Raw genomic sequence first — 22,332 nt, forward strand, 5'->3', positions numbered from 1 at the left:
ACATTACATACTTTGAAAAAAATACTTGCATGTTAACTAATCATCTGTAACCAAGTGCATCCTACTCTTAGGCTATGGATGATACTAATTTATTAGCTATTATTGGGAGTTGCTAACTTTGATGAGGTTTATTGTAAAGATTCAGCAACAGTCATTTCAGATTGTTTTGAATTTCCCTCGTCTTTTTGTGTATTTTCTGTTATTTCAAGCTTGTGTTGTAAATTTCATATTTTTAACCCTGGATCCATGTTCCACTTGAAAGTATGAATTTTAAGTTATTGTGCTTTGTGTTTGTTGTGATATTTGGTTGCAAGTAATAGAAACCAAACTACGATAGCTTAACCAAGGAAGTTTGGGGTTTGAAGGCATAGAGGGATATATTATTAAAATACAAGGGGAATTCACAAAGTGTGAGAACAGGAATGCTGGTAATCCTCTAGAAGGGGCTGATACTTAGAATGAGAGAATTCTCAGGCATCTGCTTGTCTCTTTCTTACTTTTTCTTCTTTCTATACTGCCTTATTTCTTTTTTCCTCAAGGAAAACTAGCCATACTAACTCGATGTCCCTGAATCTCATATTCCCAAGTAAAAGAATCTGATCCAGTTTGCCTCAGGTACCCGCCCATGGTCCAGTCAATCAATTATGGGTTGTGGGGGTTTCCATTTGGAGTGATGAAAATGTTCTGGAACTAGTTTGTGCTCATATATTTATGCAACATAGTGAATATACTAATTGCCATCAAATTGTATATTTTTAAGTGGTTGTAATGGCAAATTTTAAGTATTTTTACCACAATTTTAAGAGAAAACAACAGTCTGCAACATGAAGGCATGTGTTTGGCACATTTGAACTAGATCTGAGAACCTGTGAAATTCGCATAATCCAGGGGTTTCTATACCTTGTCATGTGTAAAAATTTTCTTGGAAAGTCTAAAAAGTAATTACAGTAGGTGTCCCTCTTATCTTTTTTGATTCATTCAGTGAAGATGTGTCAAGGAATCTCTATATTACAGCGGTATCTTAAGTGATTAATGATGTAAATTACTCCCCCAAAACATATATCTGTTCTTGTCAAAAATATAGTGTTAATTGCCACCATATTTGAAATACTCTAAGATGCCAGTTATTTTAGGTAGTCCCTATATGTAAGACTTTGGTACTCTCTGGGCTTTTTAAACACATACACACCACACACACACACAAATACACAGAAGTTGTAGGTTTACAGAAACGTGCATGTAATATATAAAATAAGCTTTCCCATATACCACCTTATTATTGACACCTTGCATTAGCCTGGAACCTTTGTTATAATTGATAAAAGAACATTTTTATAATTGTACTATTATCTTTGCCCATCCTTTACAGTAGGGTTCACTGTGTTGTGCAGTCCTATATTTTTCCTTTTTTTATTCTAGTGACATACATACCAACCAGAATTTCCCCTCTGCTATCTTCACATAAAACTATTCACAGATCATTCATTTAAACATGACCTTTAGTGTATGTGCCTTTTTTATTTTGTAATTCTGTCTTCCTGACCATACCAACATATCTACCATGCACTTAATCCAGTTCTTCTACTGTAAATTAAGAAAGCAGAGATTTCTTTATATATTTATACTTTATTTATGTGGAATAATATTCTGGGGTTTAGCATTAATGGTGCCTTGGATTTAAAATTTATAATTTCAGCACAACCTTCGGTATTTCTGAAGATCCATGACACTTGGAGATTTGTGGCTTACTTGAGACGCAACTTTGAACCATGTACTTTAAAGCTGATATTTGTGGAGGACAAACTATTTAGCTTGAGAATGAGTCTAGTTGCAATTTTGCAACTCTATGTCTTAGTCTGACAGTTCTAAATACTAATGGACTTAATTTTTGGTAACTCCAGTTTTCAAGGAATATTTCAAATTTCATATAAATTTTTTTCTTAAACATCTTTAGGCCAGCCAGGCCTTCGAGAAGCTATTTCCATGTCCTGTATAACCAATGGGAGTGGTGGAAACAGAAAACCAAGTCACACCAGTTCTGTCTCAATTGCAAGAAAAGAAACACTTTCATCTGCTGCCAAAAGGTACCCATTTGTAAGGGGGAAATAAAGCAAAATTATATGAATGTGATAAATCTGTCTACTTTTGTAAAGACTGAACTTGAGCTATATGGAATCCAAGTGAGCATTTCTTTTGAATGTAGAGACATCAGCCTGTACTCATTTGGTTATATTCATCTTATTCTATTGAATTACATGAGGAGGCTTTAGGTTTTGAGTAAGGGCAGAGAGATTTCATTTCCTTGTTCTGTTTCTTTTTAAATGTTTACTTCTGGCAAGCATTTATTGATGAGATGAAGTATCACTATATTTAAAGAAATGATGTAAACTAATTTTCCATGCAAGCGATATGGTCAATATAACATTTTTAAAGGGAAAACAGTACCATTCAATATATATCTGTATTAATGGAAATTTAAATACTATTATAATTTTTAAATTTCCTAACCATTACTAAATCAATGCTAATTCAAAGTAGTATAGTACTGCGGTATATGAAAGTTTCATTAGATTACAGTTTTGGATTCCAAGTGTTCTTTTCATAAATTAATAAATTTAATCTATTGTTTCAGTAAAATTGTTTGCAGGTTTATTTCTCCTTTTGTGTAATTCCTAGCAAATTAATCCATGTAGAGTTTGGAGAGACCATAAATCACCTACCATAATGTTACAACTGTTTTCTTCAAAGAATGATTAAGGAAATAATATTTAATAATGTACTGATTGAAACAGTTACTTCAATTAACTAGTGCTAGTGACTCAGTTATTCCTCAATATGGATTTATATGCTTAACCAAACAGTTGGCTACAGGAATGGTGAAGAAATAAGATCAGTCTTTGAACTTATTGTCATTATAGAATCTAAATTTTCCCCTCTAAAGGATGCCAAAATTTATTACCTGTGTGCCACACTTTCAGGAGAAAAGGACATATTAAAAGAAAATGAGCTCACAGTTGTATATAATCTTTAATAAACTTTCCATTTATCCAGCAACACTTTAAATTGAGCCTATTTTCTTATATAACTGTAGTTCTATCCATCGATCAATATCATGCACAATTGGGACTCAACAATCTAAGACCAGTTGAGTTTGTTACTTTATAATACAGGAATTCTGTTTTCTGATTTTAAATAACCCATGAGGATATTCTCTTTGGATTGTACTGGGCCCCTATAAAACTTGTGGACTCCACATTCAAGATAATTTAAAGAGCAAAAGGAAAGAAATAACTTCTTAGTTTTGTTTGTTTTTAATTTCAAAGTTAATATGATACTTTGAATTGCATTTCTTAAGCACGTGCTTTAAATAAAATTGAACATGAAATAGTCAAGGGCCAGTATGAAGTCAAAAGGCACCAGAACTGAATCAGATTAAGAAATGTCATTGTCAATATGGTATTATAACGTTTAGACTATTATAATGAAATAGTTAAATTGTATATACTATGTATATTTGTTTTAAATGATCCTGGACATATTTCCATATAGATTATGCATTTTGTAGTCAAATTGTAACAAGGGCATTTTAGCCCTTTGAATTAAGAAATATGGAGAGTTGATAGTTGTTTCTACCTTTTCTACAGTTGAATTTTTTATTCCATTTTTTCCAACACTTGAAGTTTTTATTCCATCTGCTTTGTCCTTTGTAATTCTGTCATTAAGTGTTTATACAATAGAAGCACTCTTACCCAATATGATTGGGAAGGACAATTGGTTTGTTAATCAAAAGTCAAAGTTCAGAATCATAAAATTCGATACATAAAAATACCTTAAATATTTTATTTTAACTTTATGTATGGTCATTTGTCAATTTTTTAAAATGAAAAGACCAAATCCTCCCATCTCCTTTCTTTCTAGGTATGAGTCTATGACTAGTCTGCTTGTTGAATATCTTGCTTAAATTACAGCCATAAATCATTTTGTTATAATTATGGTTTCAGTTTTAAAAGAAGAATAAGAAATTTTAAGCTTCTGCAAAACTGTGAATTAGCACCCACCTCTTTTTCTCTTTTTCCCCTTCAACCTTTTGTAATTGTCTCATGCACTTAAAATTTGACAGTTTTTTTAACAATTCATTTTTAGTCCTTCCAGAACATTCAGCTTAGTTTCCATAGAAATTAGTTTCTTTTATATTTATTTTGTCAGTTTTCTTTGTACTTAATGGACTTGCATGATTAAAATAACAAGTGCAACTGACAAACAGGTTTGGAAACACACAATTTAGTTTTGGCAACTTTAAAACTCAGCTGATGAGAGAGAAGTATGCAGGAAGAAACAAAGGAATTCAAGAATAACCTACTCAGCATTAGCATTTGATGTGGCTTGGACATCATTCAGTATGTTTTACAGAGATAAATGGAAATTGTCATTAATCCTCTTGGGTAAGTTGAAGTCAGTTAGGAGGGCTTCTGTTATCCTCCAAATCTGGAAAGATGACAAAATGGAATAGAGGCCATTTCTGAATAAAGGGGCAATTTCGTAGGATATAGTGCCTTGAGAAGTCTTTTGAATTCCTCACGAAAATTTTAATAGCTTCAAGAATTTTCATTATTGCCTGAAAGTAGTGTTAATCGCAATAGCTGTGTAATTTAGCATTTTGATATATAATAACCAGTTTTTTCCATTATGTGATTTATTTTGTTTAAATATATATTGTTCCATGTTATACTTTATTTTACAGCGGTACAGAAAAAAAGAAAGAAAAACCACAAGGACAGAGAGAAAAAAAAGAGGAATCTCATTCTAATGATCAAAGTCCACAAATTCCAGCATCACCTTCTCCCCAGCCCTCTTCACAGCCTCTCCAAATACACAGACAAACTCAAGAAAGCAAGAATTCTACTCCCACCAAAAGGTTTTATTAGTCCCTGAGTACAGAGCTAGGGAATGGTTGTAATGATACCTTAATTCTGTGACATGGGAGAAAGTTGGCTATCCATGGATTGCAAGAGAAAATCCTGGTGGCGTTTGTTTCCTTCTGTTACTATTAAACATTGGGGAATGAAAATTTATAGTGAGAATTTCTCAGTTAAAACAAAAACAAAAAAAATTCTAAATTATCACCTTAATTTTGATGAAAGGAAAAAAAATTACCTATTTTAAAACCAAATGGAATATTTTTATAATAAAATTATAGAATACTTAAAAAATTTCTGTATAGTTATGTGCGTATAGAAAATTGCCATATGTGATAATCCTTACTCATCTTGGCATCATTACAATCTTCAACTTGCAAGGGCCTTTCTCAACAAATGGCACTTCATTATGGCTGCATCTGAGTTTCAGTTTTGGGTTTTGGGAGGATGAGTTCTTGCTTGAGTAGAGAAATCAATCCATTTCACCTGATCTTTTCTATGCTAAAGGCTTGCTTGAGGGCTTCTCTCTGTGTCTGTAATAATTAATATTTTAAAGTTGTGAGAGGGGGAGAAGGGAGAAACATTCTAACAATGTATGTGGCATAAATTGGGGATCTAAACTTGCCTGCTGGGAGTTCAATGCTGAGAGCTGCCTTGTAATCAAATATTTAAACCAAATATGACTGTTTTAGAAATGCTTATTCCAGCTTTATGATTAGAGATAGATAGATAGATAGATATAATCATACTTCTGCTTCGAAATCATAGGAAAATATTAAACTATTCCCAGAACTGGCTAGGATTTTACTACAGTAATTGAAAACCATTCCTAGAAGATTTATGATGCATTTTTATTTGATCAGTTTAATATTTTTCCTCAAGTCTTAAAGGAAATTTGGGAAAAGGAAACACCCTTTATTTGACTGATGCATGTTTAACATTTACAAATGCCTTGTCTATTGTCTCACACAAATTCTTATGCTATCTAAATGGTTTATAATTCTTCTGTCTGGTCTCATGTGGCGTTTTCTTGATTATAGCTTTATTAATGTTATGCAACTTTGGATTGTGTATGAATAAATAATGGCTTTTCATAATTAATCCCTTAGAGGTTCTGATTTGACTTGATAGCTTCTTTGTCCCAGAATCTTTTTTTCAGCTTCTTAAGACCTCCTGGACATGTGCTTGCCATTCTAAATTTCTCTTTGTCTATACTATTGCAAAAAATATTGAAGACTGAATGAGTTGTAGGATAGTTAACAATGCAGCAAGAAACCCATTTGTACATAAAAATTTTCATTTTTAAATATAGGGAATCAGTGGATGTAGCTCAGTGGTTGAGTACCTGCTTCCTATGTATGAGGTCTCAGGTTCAATCCCCAAGTTCCTCCTTTAAAAAAAAAATATATATATATATATATATATATATATATATATATATATATATGGATCAATGTTGATAATATCGTAGTCTTGTGTTAAATCATGTTTATTTCTGATTGTAGGTTAAATTGTCTCTAAAGATACAAACAAGATTTTTACTTTTATTCCCACAATTTATTTAGAAATTCTAATTTGTACCATGTATCATTTGATTATAAGAGGACAAAAGATGAAAGTGACAGCTTAGTAATTTAGAGGCTATAAAAAAGTATGTTTTTTTCTAACTACAAATTATGAGAATATTATCCAGAGATTTAAGAAGAAAATTTTTCACTTAATCAGAAGTACATATTTTTAAATGAAGTAATACTTCTTCTAGTGAATCTTCTGAATAGTAATGAAAGTTATAAAGCAGACTTGACAACTGCCTTGTTTAACTCCTTCTCTCATTCAGGCAGAGACTTTCAACTAATCCTTTCTTCTCTTTTCTTGGATTAGCTTTAAGGAAATGGTAATTGCTGATTTTGTGTTATATTTAAACTGTCAGTTACATGTTGCTACTAATAGAGTTTTTCTCTAAGAAGTTAATTTATTTCTTCTAGCATAAAACGACCATCAGCAGCTGAAAAGTCACATAATTCATGGGAAAATTCCGATGATAATCGTAATAAATTATTGAGGGCTGCTTCAACATCAAAATTAATATCAAGAGTTATTAAAAATGCAGAGAAGTGAGTATTATACTTTCTTAATTACCTGAAAATTAATAAATATGTGACTGTCACAATTGCAGGTACAATTATATGCCTGGCTTGGGTCTTTAAAAAAAAACTACTATAATTGGTATCTTTTTGTTTCTATCTGTAATTATTCTTTTAAGTCTCCTAAGAAAGGATGTATCTTCCTGTTAATGTTCCCCAGCTTAAATAATAAATTTTGATAATTTTATGAGATCTGAGAATTTTAGTAAGTTTTTTCTAGGTTTTTACTACTTAGGTGACCTTGAGGAATAGTCAGTGTTTTATAAAACAGTGTATTAATAATTAAGACTAGTGAGAAACTTTAAAATACTGGTCCCTGGATTTAATTTCTAGAGATTTGTCTGGAGTATGGTCTATGCCTTGAAACTTTTACAGTGTCTTCAGGTGATTGTTAGCCAATTAATACTATAAAATAAATATTTTCTCTGAATTCCTTTTTTAGGCATAAAGATGTCATCATCAACCAAGGTAAATTAAAAATCCTTTTTAAATCCTCTCTATTAATTTAAATTTTGCCAGTTGATCAAATTGATGATTTAATTTTCTTTCAGTGTACTTTATTAGCTCATAGTAATCAAGGAAAAGTATGTTGCTATAGTTATTTAAGAAAATGCCTATATAGGTATTCTACTATAGAATTACTCTGACTCTATCAATGGAAGAAACTGTATCACTGATGTGGAGACAGTGGCCACAGGAGTTGCCGAAGGCAGGAAGAGGGAAAAAGGGGGTGTGATATGGGGGTATTTTTGGGACTTGGAGTTGTCCTGAATGATATTGCAGGGACAGATGCAGGACATTATATATCCTGCCATAACCCACTGAATGGACTGGGGGAAGAGTGTAAACTACAACTTAAACTATAATCCATGCTGTATAGCAGTGCTCCAAAATGTATTAATCAAATGCAGTGAATGTACCACACTAATGAAAGAAGTTGTTGATGTGGGAGGAATGAGGGGTGTGGGGAATGAGTTTTTTGGAACCTCATATTTTTTAATGTAACATTTTGTGTGATCTCTGTATCTTTTTTAAAAAAAGATAAAAACAAAAAAGGAAAAGAACATGCCTAGCTTTTATTGTCAGATATGTCATTTTTGTCTCAATCAGCAGAAAATGTCAACCCATGAGAAAAATAGCCAAAGGAAGAACAAGCAGCTAGTTGCCTTCTAAGTCAATTTCTTCTTGGATCTCTTATTTGGCTTTTCATTATTTATACTACCTGTATTAGTCAGCCAAAGGGGTGCTGATGCAAAATACCAGAAATTGGTTGGTTTTTATAAAGGGTATTTATTTGGGGTACAGAAGCTTACAGTCCCAAGGCCATAAAGAGTAAATTACTTCCCTCACCAAAGTCTGTTGCCATGTGGTAGAACAAGATGGCTGCCACCTCTGCGAGGGTTCAGCCTTCCTCTTGAGGCTCTGTGGTCCCAGCTTCTTCTTATCTCAGCTATAGGCTTGTATAAGGTTCATCTCTCTCCCCAGGGCTTGTTTCTTCCTGGGCTTAGTTGCTCTGTTCTCTCCACAAGGTCATCTGTACACTATCAGGTTCTCCCTCATCCCAGGACCTCTGCTGTGTCTAGTGGAGCCTTCTGTCTTTCCTCACATATCTCCTTCTCTGTGTATTTACTTCCCAGGGCTCCAGCATCAAAACTCAAATTTTCTCCTCTGCCATGTTGTTTTCTCTGTCCTACTGATGTGGTGGAATCAAAGCCTTGATCATAATTTAATCAAGTACAAGTGAAACCTCAGAATCTAATACAATCCAATATGCCTAGAGGAACAGACCTGTTTACAAACATAATCCAGTATCTATTTTTAGAATTCATAAATAATATCAAACTGCCACACTACCCAACTTTCCTCTTAATGAAGGAAATATGTGATTTCAACTACTTTAAAAACGAATCCAGTTTATTTGAATCTGAAGATTCAAGATGAATAATAGGTATAAATATTGCATTACAAAGAAGTATATAGAATACTAAAGGGACTTCCCCATTTTTAGAAGTTGTACTTAGAAAAGACATTGAAAAGATTGATAAATTTTATTTCCTGTCTTGCCAACTTTATTGCAAATAATCATGAATCTAGCAAATCCATTTCCTCTTAAATTTTTATTTTATAGTAATTGTAATTTCTGGCGACTTGCTATTGTTGGCTTGTTCTGATCAAAAAAGGAGAGCAAACTTTCTATAAATGTATATTTAGTTTAATTGAAAAGTAGGAAATTTTTTACACCAGTTTTCCATTCTCTTAAGATTGCCTGCAAATGTTATTGAAGCATTCTGTTCTAAATGAAAGCATATACTTTCTGTGCATGCTTTCACAGCTGATTTTTTTGTATCATGGTTATCTTTATTTTCTAGGCTGTACATTAACCACCAGTTATAATATGGTAAAAATATTTGTTAGAGATATAATTTGATTTCTGTAGCTATTTACTTTTGATTCTAATAAGAAGAGAAATATTTATTTATAATCTTCTTTGGATTGTTTTTGTACAAAAATTGTATTAATAAATGCGGTTGAATTTTGCTGGCATTCTCTTTTAGTTAGACTTTACTTTTTCCCTCCATTATAATAAGTATATAGATTAAGTAATGGTTGAAAAAATGAAAATTTACAAAACTAATTCTTTTTTAAAATCAAAACACTAAAAGAAAATAGAATCAGTAATACATAGTGGAAAGACCAGTGACTGAATAGCTGCTGTGTTTAGGGTTTAGTCGTGGCTCTTCTGCATAATAATAGCCTTGTGACCCAGACCAGGTGACAATTCTCTGAGTAGTTTTCTACACTGAGAATAATAAAATTTTCCTCTGCTGAAAGATGAAATATATATATATATATGAAACTACTTTAAAAATAGAGAATTCTGGGAAGTGGATATGGCTCATATGATTGGGTTCTCACCTACCAAATGGGAGGTCCCAGGTTCAGTTTTTGGTGCCTCCTGGAGAAGGCAAGCTGGCATGACTAGCTGGCATGGTGAGCTGACACAACAAGATGACACAACAGACAGACAAAGAAGAAAAGCAATAAGAGCCGCAACAAAAGAGGGAACTGAGGTGGCTCAAGTGATTGAGCACCTCTCTCCCACTTGGAAGGTCCCAGGTTTGGTTCCCAGTGCCTCCTAAAGACTTCGCTCTGAGTAGACACAGAGAGCACACAGCAAATGGATACAGAGAGCAGACAGCGACCACAAACAGTGAGATGGAGTGTGGGGGGCAATAAATAAATAAAATAAGATCTTTAAGAAAGTAGAGAATGTGGTAACTACAAAAAGTGCTATTATTACTAGATTTTTTTTTAAAGATTTATTTTTTATTTATTTCTCTCCCCTCCCTCCCCCTTAGTTGTCTGCTCTCTGTGTCCATTCGCTATGCATTCCTCTGTGACTGCTTCTATCCTTATCAGCGGCACTGGGAATCTGTGTTTCTTTTTGGTGCGTCATCTTGTGTCAGCTCTCCGTGTTGGACAGGCTCCACTTTCTTGGACAGGCTCCACTTTCTTTCGCGCTGGGCGGCTCTCCTTATGGGGTGCACTCCTTGCACGTGGGGCTCCCCTACGCGGGGGACACCCCTGCGTGGCAGGGCACTCCTTGCACGCATCAGCGCTGTGCACGGGCCAGTTCCATACAGGTCAAGGAGGTCTGGGGTTTGAACCATGGACCTCCCATGTGGTAGGCAGATGCCCTATCCATTGGACCAAGTCTGCTTCCCACTACATGTTTTGCTGAAGAGCTAAAACTTTATAAAATCCTCTTAGGGTGAATGAGAAAGAATGCCTGTCTCTTTCTCATGTTATGATAATGTTCTTTGGGAGGAAAAAATAAATTTGATTAGTATATAGTAAATGATTTGTGTTGGTTACACAATTTTTGAAGCCATTTAGAAAAACAGGTAGGTACATATGTTTAAAGGAGGGAAGGTGTTACTACAGTAGCACTCTAAAAGGGTTTTTAGTCATTGTCTAGGAAGAAAGATGGAATGAAAAGGTATGAAAAGGAAAAAGATTAAAAAAGTTAAATCCTATTAAAAAAAGAAATAATTTTAATCAAAAAACATTATCCCAAATGTTCAAATTTGATAAAACCTAATGCTGATTGCATTAATCCTTATTATTGGAATGTGATTCTATACCTTTGCCATTTTAATCAGCTGTATCTTATCAGACTCTAATCATTAGAATGTGCCTGCAATGAGACCTCTTGTGTTTCAGCTGGCCCTGTGGTTCTGGCCTGACTGAAGTTGTGAAAGAAGTGCATGGATTCCAAATGGTGTTGTAGGAGATAGAACCTGGACTTGGTTGATTGGGTGTGTGAGGTAAGGAAAAGGGAGTCTAGGAAGACTAGCTTGAGCATGAGGTAAATGCATCTACTGAGATGAGGAACAATTTAGGAGGAAAAGATGAGTGGAAAAGAGTAAGAGTTTGTTATTGGACAGGTCACACTTAAACTTTTTATAAGATTTACCCTATGTGTAGAGAAGTATAGCAGACAACATAGTGTATGTATTTAAACTCATGGCTTTTGGAATTCAGAGAGTGGTTCTCCATTTATTTAAATTGTGTGATCTTGGGCAGGTTAGTTCATCTCCCTGAGTCTTATCTATAATTCAGCCAATAATGTTTCATCTCAAAAGGTTTTATTGCAAAGATAATTTTAAAAGTTTTAAATTGCAGTATTTGGCACATGATACCAAATATATTTTAATGATCAATATATGTGGATATGGCAGTAAAACCTTACAATCAAATATGTAGAATGGGATGAAAAGAGGCATTTTATGGATGTTCTTCATTTGATACAATCTTTAGATAATTTTTTAAAATTTGGTGCTAATTTTGCATAGCATATTTCATAGCACATTATTCTTACATTTTAGGCATTAATCCCAAATATCTGTCTCATTGGGCAGCGTTTAAAAATATGACATTAATTTCTTTAGCCCTTTTTTGACATCGACAGTTTGAATTGTTCCAAGGCATCTATCTGCTTTGACTTGGAAGAAGCCTGTTTACATTTGGTACATTTAGGTGAGTGGTAGAAGAGAAAACTTTACTTAAAAGGCATGTTTCCTTTGGGCACAACAGAAGAAAAATTGCTATAACATTGCATATTCTGAGATTTGGGCAAAAGGAAGGAAATTGTGGTTGAAAGGAATAGGAAATGGAATGGGATGCTCGCAGGGCGATACCTGAAACTAAGCATGGGAGGAAAGCTAGATTATGCCACAGAAAAGAGGTTTCTGCTGACTCAGATCTTTACACCCAAACCCATGAAGCCTAAACCTCTTTCCATGACTCTTCACCACAATTCTGCTCAATACTGGATTCTGCCCCATAGCAGCAGAGATACAGTCCTAGCACATTAAGTTAAAAATTTTTTAAAAAGATTTGTTTGTTTATTTATACCCACCCTCCCCACTTTGCTCTCTGTTTCCATTCACTGTGTGTTCTCCTGTGTCTGCTTGTATTCTCATTAGGCAGCTCTGGGAACCGATCCTGGGATCTTCCGGAGTGGGAGAGAGAGGATTACTCTCTTGAGCCACCTCAGCTCTCTGTTCTGCTGTGTCTTCTTATTTTCTCTCTCTGTGTCTCTTGTTGCATCATCTTGCTGCGCCAGCTCTCCGTGTCAGCCAACACTCCTGTGTAAGGCGGCATTTCTCTGCTGGGTGGCACTCTCACGCAGGGTGGCATTCCCGCATGGGCCGGCACTCCTTGGGGGCCAGCTTGCCCTCACCAGGAGGCCCTGGGCATTGAACCCTGTACCTCCTTATATGGTAGATGGGAGCCCAACTGATTGACCCAGATCTGTTTCCCTCAAGTTAAAATTTGCATAAGTTTTCTTATAGGACTATTTACTGTTAGATATAGCAGTTAAATTCTAGTACAGTATTATTCATTAGATTAAAATTGATAAAAAGGTTTTTTGAGTTAATTTAGAGGATATAAGTATCTTTTATAAATTTTTCTATTGGGGAAAATAGCTAGGTCTGACAAATTAGTAATAAACAAAACGAGTGCAACCTATAAGCTCATCTTTTTAATAATTAGATTACATTTTTAAAATATGAAAAGTTAGCACCAGCACACGCTCATTATTTCTAGAGCAGAGCCTGAATGTCTTCAAATTATATGTTACTGATTTTTCAAGATTGAATAATCTTAAATCTTTTTCTCTTGTAACATCTCAGATTTACTGGTTAGAATTAGCACATTATTAATTGTCTGGGCATGTTTGGAACCTTGAGTGCCTCAGTTCCCTATGGGAGGGAAATCTGCTTAATTGAGGTAAAGGGAACTCATTAGTCATCCAGTCAGTCACACTCTTAATTTCTCTTAAAGTGCTGCCTCACTACTCTTAAGATTAGATTCATTCTTGCTTACTACCAAATCAATGCATTAACTATACAGGATATATATTAGTCATCCAAAGGGGTGGTGATGCAAATACCAGAAATCTGTTGGCTTTTACAAAGGGTATTTATTTGGGGTAGGAGCTTACAGTTATCAGGCCATAAAGCATAAGTTACTTGCCTCTCCAAAGTCTTTTGCCCCATGTTGGAGCAAGATGGCTGCCAACGTCTTCCAGGGTTCAGGCTTCTTGGGTTCCTCTCTTCCCAGGGCTTGCTTCTCTTTCCTCACAGTCAAGCTCCTCTGCGTGCTTACTTCCCCGGGCTCCAGCTCAAGACTCCAACAGCAAACCTCCCAACTTCAAAAATCTCCAACTCTGTCCTTTACCATGTCTTTTATCTTGAATCCTCACCCACCAAGGGGTGGGGACTCAACACCCGAACGACGTGGTCCAGTCAAAGCCCTAATCATAATTTAATCATGCTCAGGTACAAACAAACCAGTTTACAAACATAATCCGGTTTCTATTTTTGGAATTCATGAACCTTATCAAACTGCTACAGTGTATCAAGATGGAACAAGTATTGTTGTAATACTTTAAAAAAATGTGAAATAGTTGACTACTTACTAGCTACCTACTTGTTGTCTTCAATTCCTTGTTAATTTGTTATATCCAAACAATTGTTCAAATAATTCTAAAGCAAATAATATAAACTCATTTATAAAATGGGAAGAGGGGTGACCGTATCTGAATAATCTTGTTATTCTAATAGCAATTACAGTTCTGATATTTGTTTTGATATCCTAGCTGCTAAAATAAATACCATAAAATGGGTTGATTTAACAAGCTAGAAGATCTGCTCCCTCCTGGGATCAGATTCTTCTGCTCTCTGGCAATCTTTGGGATTTCTTGGCTTTTCCATCACATGGCAGTGCACATGGCAATGTCTTTTTTCTCTTCCTGGTTCCAATGACTTCCAGCTCTGCCTGCTCCTTATAGCTATTCTGTCTGACTTCTCTCTTTATAAAAGACTCCATAATCTGGATTAAAGCCCAACCTGATTCACTTGGGCTGTTCCTTAAGTGAATATAATGAGCTCACACCCACAAGAATGGATTAGGGTAGAAAGTTGCTATTTATAAGAGTATTTAGGGAAGATGCTTCTGATAATATAAGATTTCGCCACCTGAAGGAACTGAATGAAATACATGGATATCTTGGGGAAGAACTTCATGCACAGAGGAAACTATCAGTACAAAAACCCTGAGGCAGGAATTTGCTTTCAATGGTAAGGAACAGCAGGGACATCATGGTTTGTAGAATGCGTACAATTTTATATTTGTTAGCCCTTACTATTTGTATTATAAAATGTAAGTTCATGCTGACCAACAGAAACGTCATCAGGTGCCTGATTTAGGAAAGGAAAGCAAAGTGGTCTATGGAAAGAAGAGTAGACATGAGATCTAGTTTGGGTGAAATGACTTGTTCAACAGAAGTTAAAGAATGAAGAATAAGAGTCCTGCAATGACTAAAATTATGAGTAGGAGTTGAGAAGAAAGCTCAAAATTTGCCAAAGGAAATTATGAAAAATTATTGTGAAACATCATTTACTTAATAATAAAACTTTCCCTTTGGTTCTGAGACCCTGTGCCCCACATTCCTCACATATGATTAGGTTTAAATTACATAATTCTAAGGCCCTTTCAATAACTTTTGAAAGCTCTTTTGTGTTGTAAATAGAAAATGGAGGACAGCCCTCAGGTCTTCACTCAGCTTGTGAAGTACCTTTTAAGAACTTGAATGCAGGTGCTTTTGTTTAGTTCCTTGTGTTAATGTTTTCTGAATTGTTGAACTGTTGTTGAACTATTGTTGAACTATTGGCTCCAGGAATATTCTGTCCTAAAATCTAAAAATTTACCTATAAGAATATTGGGTAATGGTGTAATTGTCAACTACTAAAAGGATGTACAGTTTGAAACAAACCAAAAAAGTCAAAAGCACTTAATTCAGCCACAGATTCTTTCCTTATTGAGAGAGTATCCAAACCTTGGCTATTGCAGAATTTAAGAGGAAAGGTACTTACTTTATATCTGTTTTAGTGTGGGTAAGCAGGAAAAGTAAGAAACCAAATATTACATTTTCAATATTTTTTTTTAAATGGAGGCAATGGGCCATCTTAAATAGGCTATATAAACATTATTGGGAGCCCCAAGTCTAAACTTTGTCCTAATATTCTGTGTATTTTAAAAGAAGACTAAAAAAAGGGAGTGTTTTCTTTGTTGGAGATTTTGTTTTATTTTAAAGATCAGCAAAGATCTGGTTTCTTGATAGTGTGGTTTGTAGCACTTTTTTTTTTTTTTTTTTCCCAGGTACCAGAGCTAGGTACTGATCCTGGGACCTAGTATATGGAAAGCCAGCACTCAACCATTGAGCCACATTGGCTTTCCTGAGTTGGGTTTTTGGTTGTGTTTTTTTTTTCCCATTTGTTTGCTTGTTGTTCTTTTGTTTTTACGTGGTACCTGGAATGAAATTCAGGACCTCTCCCATGTGGGAAGCAGGTACTCAACTAGTTGAACCACATCCGATCCCTGTAGCAGTCTTATGTTTTAAAGGTGCTCCCAACTGTTTTTTAACAAACTATTCCATTTTTTAAGAATATGAGTTCTTGACATCTTTTATCGCATTTTCAATTAATGAAAAAACCCAACTGCCTTTTCTGAATATGGGGAATATGACTTTTCAACTGAAAACTTTATAATCTTATGCATATTTATTACATTGTGGTTAAAGACTTGTTGTCCATCCTGTGTTTTCACAGCCATTGGCATAAGTTTAAAAACACTTAAACTAGAAAGTGCAGTTAACCAGAAAACTTCCATTTCTCAAGCATGTCAGTTAACTGATATATTATCATAGTTAGAAATCAGTCTTGTCCAGGAATTACAAGTGGATTCCATCTTGTATTGCTAACCCTATTAATTCTTATTTGTTCCTGAAACAACTATAAAAAGAATTCTGAAACGTGATTATACTTAGCAGTTAAGAGGTAGGATTGACTAGTGGTGTGCTCTAGGAGTGAAAAAAAAACCCGTCATGATAAAGCATACCACTTCCCTGAACTATACTGATAATTGATCCCAAAGAACAATTTCACCAAAGGTATTCTATAGATTATTTCCTCTAATAACATTTTTTAAACTTTTTAAAGTTTGTAAAATACTTTAATCTTGCTAAAAATGTATGTGAATGATGCAGAGAGCACCCATATTCTTTTTTTTTTTTTTTTTTAAGATTTATTTATTTATTTCTCTCCCCTCTCCCCCACGCTGGTTGTCTGTTCTCTGCGTCTATTTGCTGTGTCTTGTTTCTTTGTCCGCTTCTGATGTTGTGAGCGGCACAGGAATCTGTGTTTCTTTTTGTTGCGTCATCTTGTGTCAGCTCTCCCTATGTGCGGCACCATTCCTGGGCAGGCTTCACTTTCTTTCACACTGGGCGGCTCTCCTTACGGGGTGCACTCCTTGCGTGTGGGGCTCCCCTACGCGGGGGACACTTCTGCATGGCAGGGCACTCCTTGCGCGCATCAGCACTGAGCATGGGCCAGCTCCACATGGGTCAAGGAGGCCTGGGGTTTGAACCGTGTACCTCCCATGTGGTAGGCAGACGCCCTATTCACTGGGCTAAGTTCGCTGCCCCTCATATTCTGATCGTCACATTTTTTGCTCTATTTGACTCAAATTTTTTAAAAAATAAATAAAACATTAAAGATAAAGTGGAAGCCTCTCCTTAATCCTATTTAATCATAATTTCATCTACATATTTTCATTGTTTCTCCCTGGCCTCTCTTCCTAATATACTTTATTGACAAAGCAGAGCTGGGGGGATAAATGTTTTGACAGTTAAATTTTCTTTCTGGAATTTCTTATTTTTAGAAAATTAAGTCCAACTTGGTATATACAGATAAAATGAATTTTATTAACTTTTTTATTTATTTATTTATTTTTAAGGATTTATTTATTTTTTTATTTCTTTCTCTCCCCAACCTTCCCCCCCCCCCCCAGTTGTCTGCTCTCTGTGTCCATTCACTGTGTGTTTTTCTGGGTCCACTTTTATTCTTGTCAGCTACACCGGAATCTGTGTCTCTCTTTGTTGCGTCATCTTGCTACATCAGCTCTCCATGAGTGTGGCGCCATTCCTGTGCAGGCTGTACTTTCTTTTGTGCCAGGCTGCTGTCCTTACCAGGTGCACTTCTTGCAAGTGAGGCTCCTCTACGTGGGGGACGCCCCTGTGTGGCAGAGCACTCCTTCAGTGTATCAGCACTGCATGTGGGCCAGTTCCACACAGGTCAAGGAGGTCCTGGGTTTGATCCACGAACTTCCCATGTGGTAGGCGGATGCTGTATCCATTGAGCCAAGTCCACTTCCCTGTTCAGTTATTTAGTGTTTAAAATAACTTATCCTGGAGATATAAGTGAGTGATTTGAGTTTTAAAAACACAACCATAATTTGCCTAGTTCTGAAACATTTGCAGCAATAGAGCAAGTTTTTTAGAAGTTTTGGGTATATTATTATAGTTATAAATAGACTTCTTTCCCATCTTTTTCCCATTCTTTTTTTTTTTTTTTTTTTTAAATCCAGAGAAATGGACTTGGCTCAATGGATAGAGCATCCGCCTACCACATGGGAGGTCCAGGGTTCAAACCCAAGGCCTCCTGACCCGGTAGTGAGCTGGCCCATACACAATGCTGATGCACGCAGTGAGTACCGTGCCAACCAGGGTGTCTCCCTCGTAGGGGAGCCCCACACGCAAGGAATGTGCCCTGTAAGGAGAACCGCCCTGTGTGCGAAAAGCACAGCCTAGCTTGCCCAGAAGTGGCACTGCAAACACGGAGAGCTGACGCACCAAGGTGACACAACAAAAAGAGACACAGATTCCCAGTGCCACTGACAAGAATACGAGCAGACACAGAAGAACACACAGCGAACGGACACTAGAGTAGACAACAGGGTAGGAGGGAAGGGAAGAGAAATAAATTTTAAAAGAATCTTTTAAAAAAAAAAGATGGTTTAGAAACTATGCTATTTAGAAAACTGTTTCCTAGCAGTTTGAAAATGTTAATGTATAATTGAATCTAATTGTTTAGACCCACGGCTGGTTACAAGCACAATTGAGAAATAAGAGAAATTGGTCCTCTTTACCTCTCAACTCCATTCACTAGCTGCCTAACAGAGCTTTTAGTCTCTCTATTGCCTTCCGCAGCCAAATTTATGAAGGTGTTCAACTCCTCTCCTTGTGGTATATTCTTAGGTTATATCCTTTATATATCACTGAACACCAGTAGGTTAATCTGGTAGTGGGGTAGACATGGTTGTGGTCTACCCAAACAATCTCTTTCATTATCCTTCTCAACGGTCAGAAAAATGTCCATCACAAAATTTTCTTTGGCATTTTACAGTCTCAACTTCCCTGGCCTATTGATATGTATCAACTTTCACAGATAAATTATATTTCAATTGTGAAATAGTTATTCCCATTTAAGGAAACTGTCAATGGTTTTTTTTTCCTACAGTGTTCTGAAGTAGGTCTTTATAGTATCATTTTGTATTCTACATACTATATAATGTATAACAAAAACAATTATATATAATGGGGAGAAAGCTCTGAAGTAACTATTTTTTGTCCTGTTTTTATTATATCACATTAACAATTGATTTTTCTATGGTTATTCAGAAAACACATGACTTAATTTTTGTCTTTTGTTTCAACAGAAGGAGAATATATTAAAATGTTTATGCGAGGTCGGCCAATCACAATGTTCATTCCTTCTGATGTTGACAACTATGATGACATCAAAACAGAACTGCCACCTGTGAAGCTTAAACTGGAGTGGGTGTATCCTTCTCTATCATGACTGCAAATATGTTTGCTTTTCTCTGATTTAAGAAAAATGATTTAATCTCCATCAAAATTTTCTTCACTAAATTTCCTTTTTTGGTATTTTTGAGTTGGGCAAGCAGGTATTCCGTGAACATTATGGTAGGTACTTGTGGTACAGTAGAAAAGGCATTAGACTAGAATTAGAAAAATAGTATTTGAGTATTGGCTATGAACCTTACTTTCTTCACTTATAAAAAGAGATTAATAATCCCTGCCTTGCAGGGCTACTGAAACAATTAAATAAGAAGACATGGCTAAAGTATTTTATAAAGTGTGTGTATATGTATGGTGTGAATTACCTTAAGAGCCCTCAGTAAAGCAAATGAGAACATAAAGTTTGAACTCTGCTACCTGTCTCTACTCTCCCATTCCCCTCTCCCTTCCCCCCTGAACTGTTCACCTCTTTAGGTAGAAGTCAGCTTGGGAAAACACACCAACCCTGCAATTCTATACACCTTCTTTAACACTACTACTGTGCCAGGCTTTTCTTATTTATCATTTAGGTACAGCATGAATGTCACTTTCTTTGGGCTTTTCTTTGATCTCTTCCTTCTTTCCCACCAACTCACTTAGGTCCTCCTTTCATGCATTCTTCCTTTCCACATTTGTAACAATATATTAGTTTATTTTTCTCTTCCATGACAGAATATAAGCCCTAAGAAGACAGAGTCCACATTTGTTTTGTTCAGGTTTTATGCTCCCATCACTGTGTCTGATGTATATTAGCAACTCAATATATATACTTGTCTGATGAAGGAGGAAACCAACATTTAAACACATTAAAAGATTCAGAGTTATACAATATGATAATGACAGGACATGAGTTTTCAAGGTCAGGTACAATCTTCTTTTCATTCTGCCTTTCTGATTCTTTTATGGAGCCATGAAAAACTTTTAATTTAATACCTTGAAAATGCTGTTTATTAAAAACCTTGACTCTTATAGAAAGTCCATTTTAGAGGTTACGAGGAACTAAGGGGAGGAGGAATGGGGAGTTATTGCTTAGAAGGTAAAGAGTTGCTGTTGTAATTTTAATATTTTAGTAATGGAAGGTGGGAAAGGTAGCACAACATGTTAAAAATAATTATTGCCACTGATTCGTACACATAAACAATGAAAATGGCAAATTTTATGTTATGTATGTGTTACCAAAATTAAAAAGCAAAACCTTGACTCTTTTTCTCTTAAGATATGGTTATAGAGGAAAGGACTGTCGAGCTAATGTTTACCTTCTTCCAACGGGGGAAATAGTTTATTTCATAGCATCAGTAGTAGTACTATTTAATTATGAAGAGAGAACTCAGCGACACTACCTGGGTCATACAGACTGTGTGAAATGGTTGGTATCATTTATCATTTGCTCATTTTGTTTTTTCATGCTCTCATTTTTCTATCTTTTAAATTCAGATTTTATTAGAAATTATTTGTTGTAACAAGCTCAGAACTAAAGTATTGTTTTAATTTGCTAAAGGCTGCCCATGCAAAATACCAGAAATAGGTTGGCTTTTATAATGGAAATTTACTAGGGTAAAATCTTACAGTTCCAAGGCTGTGAAAATGTCCAAATGAAGTCATCATCAGAGATGCTGCCTCACCAAAGATTAGCTACTGGTGATCCTGGACTCCTGCAACTTGGCAAGGCAAAATCTAGACCGGTCTCTGCCTTCTGCTCCAGGTTCTCTTATTCCCCAAGCTCAGCTGTGAGTGATTAGGCATATGGCTCATCTCTCCCTTCTCCTCTGTACCTAGTTGCTTCAGCTTCAGCTGTTCTGCTGATTCCAGCCTCTAGCCTCTCTCTCTCTCAGCCTCTTGGGATTTCTCTGTCTTTCTAAGGCTACAGGTGATCCTGAGTCTTCTCCCACATGGCAGGATAAAATGGTGGCTCTCTTTCTTTGCCCTCTCCTCCATTTATATAGGATTCCAGTAAAAAGGTTAGGATCCACCCTGAATCCCACAGTCTAACCAAGGCCCTTAACTGAAGTGATATAATCAAAAGTGACCTCATCAAAATGTCCCTTAACTGAATCTAACGAAAAGGTCCCACATACAGTAGGCTTACACGCACAGGAATGGGTTAGCTTAAGAAAATAATTTTCTGGAGTTCCCAAAAGCCTCAAACCAGCACAAGGATATTACTGACCATTCTATAGCATATACTTTAAAAAAGAAAAGAGGACTTTCAGACCTCCAGAATGCTTGGTGTAGTGCCAGCAACAACAAAATATACTCCACCCACCCCATAAGTACAGAAGGGGACCTTTTCTGATTTTTTTAGATCCCTAATGTTCTTTTTCTTCTATCCTGTGTTATCAAATACATGTGGGGGACACTGGACTTCTACAGATTTCTGAGAGCAGTTTTTGGTTACTTAACATTTATTGAGTATTTGTTCTATGCAGATAAACTTTGGACTTGAAATTTTTCTTTTAAAGAAATCATGGCTGAATAAGAATAAGTATACTATAGGGGTCAAATTTGTAAAAATGTAAGAACTTTTTAAAAATGCTTAGGCCTGTTTTAAATTGTTCAATAAATTTTGCTACTCTTTCGTTAAATTTAATCATTTATTGCTTATATCCATTTTATTTTTAAGATTTATTTATTTCTCTCCCCTTCCCCCTCCCCCCAGTTGTCTGCTCTCTATGTCCATTCGCTGTGTATTCTTTTGTGACCGCTTCTGTCCTTATCAGCAGCACTGGGAATCTGTGTCTCTTTTTGTTGCGTCATCTTGTGTCAGCTCTCCATGTGTGTGGCCCCATTCTTGGACAGGCTGCACTTTCTTTTGCGCTGGGCGGCTCTCTTTACGGGACGCACTTCTTGCGCATGGGGCTCCCCTATGCTGGGGACACCCCTGTGTGGCATGGCACTCCTTGCGAGCATCAGCCATCAGCACTGCACATGGGCCAGCTCCACATGGGTCAAGAAGGCCCAGGGTTTGAACTGCAGACCTCCCATATGGTAGGCAGATGCCCTATCC

The 22,332-nt window shown here is 35.8% G+C and overlaps 1 protein-coding gene across 2 annotated transcripts in view; it reads left to right on the top strand.

Annotated features, from left to right (window-relative positions):
* The window catches only part of EML4 (EMAP like 4), a 221,076-nt gene that overhangs the window by 120,955 nt on the left and 77,789 nt on the right, over nucleotides 1-22,332 (top strand). For both annotated transcript variants that reach the window (XM_071208789.1, XM_004448018.5), the window contains 6 exons: nucleotides 1,955-2,084; nucleotides 4,742-4,915; nucleotides 6,902-7,030; nucleotides 7,503-7,528; nucleotides 19,187-19,310; nucleotides 20,545-20,694. In XM_071208789.1, the coding sequence (XP_071064890.1) occupies nucleotides 1,955-2,084; nucleotides 4,742-4,915; nucleotides 6,902-7,030; nucleotides 7,503-7,528; nucleotides 19,187-19,310; nucleotides 20,545-20,694 (733 nt within the window). The remainder of the gene's footprint in view (nucleotides 1-1,954; nucleotides 2,085-4,741; nucleotides 4,916-6,901; nucleotides 7,031-7,502; nucleotides 7,529-19,186; nucleotides 19,311-20,544; nucleotides 20,695-22,332) is intronic.

The sequence above is a fragment of the Dasypus novemcinctus genome, chromosome 17 (assembly GCF_030445035.2).
Source record: "Dasypus novemcinctus isolate mDasNov1 chromosome 17, mDasNov1.1.hap2, whole genome shotgun sequence".
Classification (NCBI taxonomy): domain Eukaryota; kingdom Metazoa; phylum Chordata; class Mammalia; order Cingulata; family Dasypodidae; genus Dasypus; species Dasypus novemcinctus.